At 42.0% G+C, this 11780-nt stretch overlaps 1 protein-coding gene across 1 annotated transcript in view; it reads left to right on the forward strand.

The window, feature by feature from the left end:
* The window catches only part of ATAD2 (ATPase family AAA domain containing 2), a 1885102-nt gene that overhangs the window by 927172 nt on the left and 946150 nt on the right, over window positions 1-11780 (forward strand). The window contains exons 10-11 of the mRNA XM_044066177.1: window positions 11128-11302; window positions 11404-11492. Coding sequence (XP_043922112.1) covers window positions 11128-11302; window positions 11404-11492 — 264 coding nt within the window. The remainder of the gene's footprint in view (window positions 1-11127; window positions 11303-11403; window positions 11493-11780) is intronic.

Raw genomic sequence — 11780 nt, forward strand, 5'->3', positions numbered from 1 at the left:
AACACCACGGGAAACCAACCCCTCAGGGGGTCAAAACACATTCCACTAGGCCAACGTCTACTTCTACAGCATTCTTCAGGGGAGTCCCTACCAGGGACATTCTGGAAGCTGCTACCTGGAGTTCTGCACACACCTTCACCAAGCATTACCACCTGCCTATCTTTTCCAAATCCAGGGCGGTTTTTGCAACAGCAGCCCTGCAGGGGATGCTAGCCAGCCGCAACTCTTCTTGACTGCCTCCACCCTTTTTTCAGCTTTGGGAATCAACCCAAGTGTGATGACTGCAACAGTGAAACACGAAGAACATAGTACAGTTGTGTAGACTTACCATAAATGTAGCTTTTCGAGTGCATTCACTGTTGCAGTCCTGGTTTCCCTCCCTCCCAGCCCCCTTCTCTCTCTCTCTCTCTGTCTATTTCTCACCCCTTACAGGTGTATTGGTATTTATTTTTTACAGTTGGTGATTTTCCCACATTACCTTGGCTCCCTGTTGAGGGGCTCCTGACATATGGGGCAAGAAAAACTGATGTAATGGCATCGGCTGCCTGTTTTTATACCCCTGACGACCTGATGTCAGTCCTGGAGCGACAGCAACTGATGCATACATACTAAGTCTCTGGTATTCGGGCCGACTGAGGGCCATCTGCAGACAGATAACCCAAGTGTGATGACTGCAACAGTGAATACACTCGAACATCTACTTTTATGGTAAGTGTACACAACTGTACTTACTGCCCCAGTGTCCATTTCTGCAGAGGAACAAAAACCTTTTCTTCCAGAATGGCCACCCTTCTTTCCCATAGCAAATGCATCCATGAGTCTGATCTGGTGTGTGGCAGAGAGTACTTCACGGGTGGCCAATTCAGGCATTGCCATAAGGTACCACGCCTGTATGCGGCTGTGTGATTTCTCAGAACCCTTTAAGGAGTCGTTTACTAATGGTTCGAGAACATGCTGTCCCAGAGTGAGGAGGACAGGAAGATTTTGTTTGTGGTTGGAATCCATTTTGCCACCCCTAAGTGGTCCTTTTCCAGGAACCAACGTGGCGGCAAGAAGTTGTGGTTCCGAAGTTCTCAAGGTCCTTTCCAGATATCACTGGGATAATTTTCCTCCAGAGGCAGAGGTGGGAATGGTGCTAATGGCAGACGCCACCCTTGTGGCAGAGGGTGTCCTATGAACCAGGGGTCTTAAGATACCTTCTTGGATAGGCCCAGTCAGCGATCCTGAAGGATTGCCTGACAGGTTGACCCTAGAGGCAGTCAGGGGACATCTTTCTCTACACCCAACAGCCTGGGAAGCCATCACAAATCACTGTTGGGTGTTGAACATAATATCCAGAGGCTATGTCATTCCCTTTTTTCAACATCCCTCTCCAACCAAGTCCCTCTGCGATGTTCATCTCAGTCAGAGGGAGGCTGCAGCATTAGAAATTTCAAAGCTGCTTGCAAAAAGAGTCATCCGTACCATCCCCTCAAAGACCAGTTCGGATTATGCATCTATTCCAGATTTTTTTTAGTGCCTAAGAAAAGAGGCCCTTAGACCTGTTATGGATCTCAAAGACCTGTTGCCAGTTCCAAGTTCCAAATGGTCACAATTAAGTCCATTGTGCCCATCTTGCAGAAAGGGCAACTGGATGTACTCAGTAGACCTTCAGGGCATGTACTGTTAAATCAGAATGAACAGGTACTCCAGAAGCTTCCTCTGCTTCCAGCTGGGAACCAGTCACTACCAGTTCAGAGTACTCCCCTTTGATCTCACCACAGCCCCCCAGGTGTTCAGCAAATGTATGTCAGTAGAGGTAGCTCTCCTGGGACTGCAGTAAATCCGTGTCTTTCACTATCTGGATGATTGGCTCCTCACATCTCCCACCAGGCATAGACTCCCCCAAGCCAGAGATAACCTATTTCAACTAGCCTCAACGTTCATCCCATCAGCCTGAAGAAATCACTTCTACAGCGCAGTACAGGTGATGGACTTAATCGGAGCCGGTCTCCACATGACACATTGCTTAGCCCTTCTTTCCTGGACAGGATCTCCACCCTCAGACTCCATGTCAAGCAGATTCTGGACATCCCTATGCTTCCAACATGTCTTGTTCTAGGAGCACTGGGCTCCATGGTTGCCACCATAACTCGTGATCTGACATTGTTGTCTTCTTTTGATCCTCAACTTGTCAGTATAGTCACTGGCATCGGTGCTGAGCTGCCCATATCCAAGCTATGGTGCTGAAACTGAACTTATTCCCTACCCATAATGCCCCTCTTCCTCACTACCTCAGATCTCGTTTGTTGCCATTCCAGCTACACGTGGGTCATCTGAGATCCATCTTTGTTGCGAGTTTTTAACTATTTGTGAGAATATTTGTAACTCTGGGAACAGTTAAAAACTTTTCTGTTCGTTTCTGAACTTTTTCCTCTTATGGTAAAATTCCTTCAGAACTCAGAGGTCGAGGTGCTGCGTGATCTTTATTGCCCCTTTCTGGCCTTGTTAGGTTTGGTTTCCTCTCCTTTGGTCTCACAGGGTCTGTCCTCCTCTGATTCTGGATCAATGTCCAGATCTAATTTCCAATATGGATATCTATTATCATTCCGATCTGGAAAGTCTGAAGTTCACAGCTGATTGGCTTTTTGCAGTTCCAGTGATAGCTAGATTTCCTGGGCTTTCATCTCCCGTGAAACATGCATTGCTTTCCGCTCACAAGTCGTCCACCACAAAGATCTATGCTAGTAAATGGAAGAAATTTTTCATTTGGGTGTCCCACAATTTGGTGGATCCTTTTACTGCCTCTATTCCTTCGGTTTTAGACTTTCTGGCTTGTATCTTCAACCAAGGTGCCAAGTTTTCTACCATTAAAGTCTAGCTAGCTGCTGTATCCCATTATCATGTTGGACTAAAGGATTCTTCTCTGGCCGCTTCTAGATTGTGCAAGGCATTTTTGAAAGGAATGTTTCTTTTACGGCCTCCAGTTAAGGACCCGACCCCTCCTTGGGACCTAACCTTTGTACTTCAAGTGCTGGTGTCTCCCTTTGAGCCCTCCGCAAGAGTAGATCTAAAGTTTTTGTCATGGAAAACTGTTCTATTGATAGCCCTTGCTTCATCTAAGCAGGTTTCTGAGTTACAGGTGCTTTGCATTCAGCCCCCCCCCCCCAATCCTTATTTTTCACAAAGATCATGTTTCTCTTAGGCCGAATCCTTCCTTCAGGCCGAAGGTTGCCTCAGAGAAGAATTTTAATCAGGTCGTTCATCCTGTGGTCTTCCCTTAGTTTCAGAATAAATGGGAGTATCAATTACACATGCTTGATGTACACAGGCAACCTCCGCTTCTATCTAGAGAGTCAAATCTTTCAGGAAGTCCAGTCAGCTGTTTGTATCATATTCTAAGTCCAGATTGGGATCACCCATTTCTAAGGTAACCATTGCCAAAAGGATTGCAAAGTGCATCACTTTATTTATAAGATGCATGGTGTTCCTCTTTCTTCTACAGTGAAGGCACACTCCACCAGGGCTGTCTACTTCATCAGCCTTTTCTTCCAAGGTACCAGTTGATGAGAGATGCGCTGCATCTGCATGGGCTAGTTCTCACACCTTCATATCCCATTACAGATTGTATATTTCATCTAGGACCAGAGCTTCCTTTGGTTCCACCATGCTCTGAAACATCCTTCCTTAGGGCCATCCAGGGCTCAAGTAGCTGTGGACTCTGTCCCACAGGTTGAAGATCAAATGAAGGCAAAAATGTCAGGTAAAGAAGTTGTATACTCACCATAATGTTCCATCTGCATTGTTCATTTGTCTTCAACCTTCCCTTCCTCCTTCCCCTTTCCATGAGTACTTGGTCTGGCAGAGGAGGCCTGCTGTTCTCTCTCTTACCTCCTCTTCCAGAGGTTGTTCACTGTCACCGTGTTTCTAGGGGTTTGGGTCAGTAATCTATTAGTCAGGCAAACTCTATCTGAGGTAGTGAGGGGCATTGTGAGTATGGGAGGAGTTCAGTTTCGGCACCATAGCTTGGATATGGCCGGGTCGGTACCGATTGTGCTTATACTCACAGGTGGAAGACAAATGAACAGCAATGCAGATCGAATGTTATGGTGAGTACATAACTTTTTTCCTATGGCTCGTCTCCACATGAGAGTTCTTCAGTGGGCCCTAGTATTTACTGGTCCCTCCTTTCTTATCCTCTAAACCATCTGATCAGACTATCTTGAGTATGCAAGGAATCTCTTCTTTGGTGGCTTCAATCGTAGGGTCTAGAACAAGGTCGACCCTTTATGCTTCCTCCCCCAAAGCCAAGGTGACCACGGACGACTCCCAGCTCGGGTGAGGGGATATATTCTGGGTCAGACAGTCCAAGGCACCTGGTTCCCCTTAGAGACCAATTTGCATATAAATGTCCTGGAGATATGAGTGGTGCTCCTAGCGTTGCAAGCCGTTCATACCTCTCTCCCTTAAGGGACCTTTGCAATTCAGACAGATGTGCGTTTGGTACATCAGCAAACAGGGAGGGTCCAAGTCTTATCCCTTATGTCGAGAGGGCATGAGGTTGTGGCAGTGGCGATTTCCTTCAGCTACTTTCTAGTGGTAACACACATTCTGACATCTAGGACGTTCTGGAAGTCTAACACTGTTGCAAACAGGCTCATCAGGGCCATTCTGATGCCACACTAGTGTTCTTTGAATCAAGCAGTGGCAGACTTGATCTTTCAAAAATGGGGTCAGCCTTGCTGCGATCTCTTTGTAACTCCTTCCATCTCCAAATGGAGTGAATTTTTTTGCCCTAATCCCTCCTCAGGGGCAGTCACTGAGATATACTCTAGTCCATACTTGGATTGCTTTTTTAGTGGCCATCACTTCAGCTAAAGAATGTCTGAACTTCAAATGCTATCTGTCAAACAACTCTATTTGGTCTTTCACAGTTATGTTGATCAGAAAACCTCATTTCCTGTCTGTGGTTGCTTCTGAAGCTAATATTAATCAGGTAGTCGATCATCGGTTTTCTTCCCGAATTTCCAAAACAGAGGAGAATACAAACTCCTTATGCTGGACGTGTATAGACAATTGTTTTTATTTGGCTAGGACTAAACACTTCAGAAAGTCTGACCAGCCTTTTGTTTCATGTTCCAAGACTAAATTTGGGAAAACAGCTTTCAAAGTCATCTGGCAAATTGGATTACAAGCTGTATTTCTGTGGTTTGCTCTAATAAAGGGATTCCTTGACTGCTAGCCATCAAAGCTTATTCCACTAGGCCAGTATCTGCCTCTGTTGCCTTCTGGTCTAGAGTGCCCATTGATATTTGTTCTGCAGCCACTTGGTCACACTCGTGTACCTTTATATCTCACTACAAATTGGACATTTCCAGGAACAGGGCCACCTGTGGTTCTGCTGTGCTCCGGAATATCCTTCCTTAAGGGCCTCTCAAGATTTATGTAGCTGGGGACTCTGTCCTAGTGGTTGAAGACCAAATGCAAACAACTTCAGTTAAAAAGTTATATACTCACCATAACGTTCCATCTGAGTTTTCTTTTTCATTTGGTCTCCAACCTTTCCCCTTCCACGTTTTTTTCTTTCTGGAGATCTGGCATATGTTGCTTTTGGTCACTACTGTATCCTTGTTGAGCTCCTAATGTATCCTTGTTCCTTTTTTCTTCAGGGACATGTGCTTTCTTGTGTGTGTGTGTGTGTGTGTGTGTCTATATGTGTATGTATGTATATATATATATATATATATATATATATATATATGTATGTATACACGGACATATTGCACACTTGCCTTGTGAGCACCAAACTCAACTTGAGAGATGAAGGGGAACAGGGCATTATGGGTAGGAGAAGAGCTCTTATTTTTCAGATCCTAGAGCTGTAGTATTCAGCCCAGTCAGATCCAACATTGAATCCAAACCCACTGGTTGAAGACCAAATGAAAAGCAACAACTCGGAACATTATGGGGAGTTCATAACTTTCATTCTGAAGAGAGAAAGTGTCCCTTTGAACTAACACAAATTTTCTTCCAAAGGGGCCTCAAGCGTCACTTAACCAGACATTTAACCTTCCTGTTTTCTTTCTGAATTTTACAGATGGTCACCATCAACTGACCTTTTACATGCTTCATACCAAGAAAGTAGGAAAATTGATGAACTGTCTCCTCCTTTAAAACCAAGTTGGGAGAAGGTGTCTCTAAAGTCGCAGTCTACAGGTGGCTCTCTGATTTATATTTTCTTCTACCCAAACTAAAGCTCAGTCATCTTAAGCAGTGGCAGCCTCCATTGCTTATTTTGCTAGAGTTCCCATAGATGAGATTTGTGCTGTAGCTACTTGGTCTAATGTTCATATCTTTGTATTTCTGTATAAGCTAGACATGCATTCTAGATCATATACATTCTTCGACCCCACCATTTTTCAGAATATCATTCCATAAGACATCTCTGGAGAGCTAGTAGCAGGCAAATATGTCCCATATGTTGAGTCGAATGGAATAGACTGCTTCGGATAGGAATGTTTTTTTTGTACTTACCATAATGCTTACATATGTGTTATCTTTCATCTGACTCCACCTCCCTGCCTCTGTCCCTTATACTGATGGAATGGAGCTGTCTAGGGCCTTGTCATATTTTCAGCCTTGAGCAAGTGTTTGGTACTAGCTGGCAATCTTGATCTAGGTATTGTAGGAACAAGAGGAGGATTATGGGTAGTTGAACCACAGCCATGGATCCAAGAGCTAGAAAGCGGTACAGAGGTTGGATCCGATAACCCATACACTGAACTGAACAGTGGAAGACAGCACAAATCTAGTGTTATGGTAGGTACATAAATTTAATTATTTTTTTACACCATTGATTCCATCCATATTAAGTATCCAATGTTACTGTCAGCTAATCCTGCTATTCAAAAACTAGCCATCCTGCAACTTTCAGTCTCAGTTTCTTAACTCAATGTACAAGACAATCAGGGTCAGACTAGGGATTTTCATACTTGATTTTAATCTCAAGCAGCTCTTGTCTTTTACACAATTCACTGCTTAATGGTTGTTGAATAAGTTCTGTCCCATTTACCATCTTAATTTTGACATAGTCCAAAAAGCCAACTTTTTCTTTCCTTTCCAAACCTAGTATAGTCTTACGTTTACCAGTTTCATTTTATTTTCTCTGTCAGTTCTGTCTTTGGTCAGGCTGCTTAAACCAACCACATAAAACTTTTCTTGGATTTCTTTAAACTGCCTGCTTGGTAGGCCATTATGCCTTCCTGCTTTTCCTTTGGATTTTATACCTAATCCCCCCCCCCCCCCCCAAACAATGCTAATTGTTTAGGAAACATGAAACAGCCCTAGGGTGGCCACGGTGGTGCAGCAGTAAGCATTGTTGCTTCACAGCAAGAGGTTCTCCGGTTCGATTCTTGGCTGGCATGCCCTTCTCTGCAGAGTCAGCATGTCTTCCCTGCAGTCACATGGGTTTCCTACAGGTACTCTGGTTTTCTCCCACATTCCAAAGACGTGCAGTAGGTGAATTGGATGCACTAAATTGGCCGTAGGTGCATTTGTGAGTGTGAGTGAGTAGCACGGATGAACTACCACAGCAGGGCTAGCCACCCTGCGGTGTAAATCTTGGCTTGAGATGATTGTCTCTGTTGAAGTGACACCCCGACCCCATGTGCAAAATAGGAGAAAAAAGGAGGTTGAGGATGGATTGGAATGGCCTTAAGTTACATAATTCAACTTTAATAGCTTCTTAGCTGTCATTAATACTCAACTTTGTCTCTGCATTTATTTAAGATCCTTTGGCACAGAGTATAGTGCCTCACATCTACAGCTTTCTGACCAGCATACCACCTAATCCCACTCTCCTACCCCTTTCCACTTTACCGACACTTTGTCTTCCCACATCATTAAAGGGACCATACCTGCAGTCATCTTCAGACCAAGATTCACTTCAAGTTGTACTGCTTTAATATTTTCAATGGGTATTTCCTTTAAGTACAGGGTAACTTGTGAGGTAACATTTATTCATCCCCATGCATGTGCTTGCATCATATTTGTTAAATTGTTTTGAGCCTGGGGATTATTGCATTTATTCTGCTTCATTCACTGTCCTTGTAGTCTCACGTAACCAAATTGCTGTTAGACTTTCCTTCTTTTCCTCCTGCATTGTTTTACTGATAGAGGTTCTCCTCATTCTTTTTTTGATTTTTCCTGATCAATCCAGTCCAGACATTTTATGGTCAAGTGACTTAGTCTCTCTGCTCCACCTGACCTCACTTCACACACTGAGTTATGTCAGCCTTTAGCAGTGCTAAAAGTTCTCAGGTAAGTACCAGATAATCCATATGCAGACTGCTACATGCCTAACCAATAATTCGACAGTGACCAAAGGAGAGAATTGAATCCTGTACCTTGCATCTTTGAGAGAAGCACCTTCACCATTATGCTAACCCTGTAGACTCGAGAATCTTATTCTTTGCTGTTGCTTAAATATTTCATTTACTCTCATTAAGGCATTTTCTCTGAGGGATGAACTTTTGTGTCTAGCCTTTTTCTGATCTAGTAACTCTTATTCAGTTCATCCCTATGTTCTGTTTGCTACACTTTTTCAAATCATTGCAACACTTATTGAGCTGTGCAGCCTATCAATGGAAGACCTTTTCCAGTGTCCTGCTTGATGAATGTCTGGGAAAAGAGCTTGAACCTTGCACGTTTAGTGTCCATTCTTGGTTTGTTGTCTTCTTGCAGCGCCGCAGCCACATGTAATCCCACAGTGCCCTAATGTGAATCTTGCCAGTTTGGTGGCATGTTTTCTTTTTGTCCAAGGAGGATAGTGTTTCTTATGGTAGGAGCGTGCGTGTCACATTTGCACCATTCACTAAACTAAGTACTACATTTCTGAGATTGTTTTAACAAATTTGTCTCTTGTATGTCAAATGATTTTGGCGCGCGCACACACGCACACATGCACACGCGCACACACGCACACACACACACACACACACACACACACACACACACACACACACACACACACACACACACAAAATAAATAAATAAAAGTTTATTCAGCCACTACTTTTCTTCCTCAAAGGGAATGAGTAAGGAGAAACAGTAATTGCATAGCCTGGATGTGTAACAAGTAAGGAGAAACAAAGGCTGTAGGAAGACTGTCAAGTTACTTTCTCTTTCATGAAAGAAACCAGTTTCTTGCTGTGGCCAAGCAGACTTTGCCAAAGTATTTGACTACTTACATGTTTGTTTTGATATACAACAAAAATGTGGTAAGGACTGCAAAGGCACATGCCATTAAAGTTGTTTTAGAAATATTTCAGCTTGGGTGGTGTGTGTGTGTGACTCTCTACAAGTGCAGACTTCATTACAAAATGCTACTTACTAGGCTGTTGATTTTCTCCCACTCTTCCTGTTAGGTTTTAAGATTACTGAAACAGTGACCTCTCACTGATGCGTTGTATATGTTATGTTGAGGTTTTGCTGCAGATGTTTCGTGACTGCATTGTTACTTTGATGTTAACCTTTGAGTTTTTCAGTGGAAGAACTGAAAATGGCAGTCTGCTGATAACCCACTCTTTATATTTCACCTGCTACATAGACTCAAGAATAGCAATATATGCCAATGTCTTTACAGTGGAACTAAATATTCCCTCCCAGTTCTCTTTAAGCTCAGTATAAAGCACTACTTCATTTCAGGTTGCACAAAATAAAATGCTATTCATCCATTAGAAGACAATAGAGATAATCAGTAATTTAACACTGTCTGATGTTAAGTGGCTAGTTGTAACTGCTGAAGTCACATTTCTACTTGATTTATTGCTCTTTAATAAGAAGTTGGTATTGCCATAAATTTATTAATACAATCTTCTTGGCCCCCCAACCCCATCCACTTACATGCTCCATAAGCAGGCCTGTATTACAGAATGAGTCTTTGCCAAAATAGCTCCTGCCAGCTGGGATACCATCTTCCACAACATTAGAATAATTCTTGACCATCTTACATTCAAGCCTCAACTTAAAGTTGACCCTTAGGAAACTTTTTAAATACTGCTGCAAATATCTAAAGAAATTACACAAGTACAATATTTAATATCCTTTGCTTCATTGACTTCAAAGTTTATGAACACATACCACAACTTTCCTGACAAATATTTTGTAAAATACAAGTCTTGTTTTACTCATCTAGCCTGAAAAATCATTAACTTTGTGATTATGTTCAACTGTCTGGTAAACATAAGTTCAGCTGCATGTTCACCTAACATTTGTCATATACAGCGTGCATGTATCTTGGATATTTATATTATCAGTTTTATGGTACTGCTTTTTACTTGAGGTAAAATAAATGTTGAGCTAATTGTCTACTTCTCCACTATGTACTTAAATCATTTGTTCATGTATGTACTACTTTGTTGCTGCCATTTGACCTTGGTCATGCCTAAATCGGTCAGGTATTTAGGACCATTTTGTTTGCCCAGTTAACAAAGAGAATTAAAATGTTCTTAGTTGTGTTTGAAAGGGAATTTCTGATCAGCTTATTCATCTGTTCAGTAAATGAAAAACAAATACAACACTGGGTAAAGCCCTGTACTTGAGACGTGAACTGATGCAGGAGCAGTCAGTGGTGTAAAGATGTCATTACCTTGGTGCAGGAATATCTCAATAACTGCTTTAAAAAACTGGCTGCAGGACTGTTAGGTCTGAGAAAGTCTAAGGTTAGAGAATAATTGCTTGCTGAGTGTGTTCCTCAAGAAATGCACGAGTGTTTCACACATCCAAATCTTAAATATATGGGATTCAGTTTTAGATGCTCATTATCATGGTTCAGTATCTTTTTTTTCATTATTGAATGCTGCTGTCCACCTTGGTTTGGTTTGAAAGTATTTTTTTGTCAGTGTACAAAATGTTTTTTGTTTCCATATTTTAATCGCATAACTGGGTATTGCTGTTAAAGTATAAAATAAACATTTGCCATTATTGTGTTAACTTGATTTTATTTTGAAAAACTGTTCTTAAATGGGGCTAGTTCAATGCAGTGTACTTAGTAAAATAAATGAGGTAAACACCTAACCTTGCTCGGAGTTGTACATGGTGTAGCATTTCTCAGCATTTGTCTGTAAGGTTTTGTTTTTGTTATTACAGAGGCTGCTTATTTTATGGCCCACCCGGCACAGGAAAGACTCTCGTTGCTAGAGCACTTGCCAATGAATGCAGCATAGGAGATAGAAGAGTTTCTTTCTTTATGAGGAAAGGTGCTGACTGTTTGAGTAAATGGGTGGGAGAGTCAGAACGGCAGCTTCGGTTGTTGTTTGATCAGGTAGCTATATATTTTTTTCAAACTTGCAAATTTATCTGTTTTAAATAAGTGCTACAAAGTTTGAAAAATATTAAATCTTACTATTACCATTTATGTGACAGGCTTACTCACTTCGCCCTTCAATAATTTTCTTTGATGAAATAGATGGATTAGCACCTGTCAGATCTAGCAGACAAGATCAGATTCACAGGTAAGTCTCATTTACTGTATAAATCAGAAAATAAACTACATGAGATATACTGAATGGGTGAACACTTGGGCAGAATTAACTGGCCATTGATTTTATGGTTAAACGGATTAGTTAGGTGGTGACTGCTATTAAAATCATGTTTTGAAGATTTTTGTATTTCTGTTTCATGGTTTTGAAAGGTCTCACTTAGGAAAAAGTGGCTTTTCTGATTTAGAGTTGCTAGACATTTACTTTTCTGCTACCTTCCAGGTCATCTTACCTTTCTGAGTTATGTTTTGGCTCACAACT

This window comes from Protopterus annectens, chromosome 3.part1, assembly GCF_019279795.1.
Source record: "Protopterus annectens isolate FY-2018-M chromosome 3.part1, PAN1.0, whole genome shotgun sequence".
NCBI classification, from domain to species: domain Eukaryota; kingdom Metazoa; phylum Chordata; order Ceratodontiformes; family Protopteridae; genus Protopterus; species Protopterus annectens.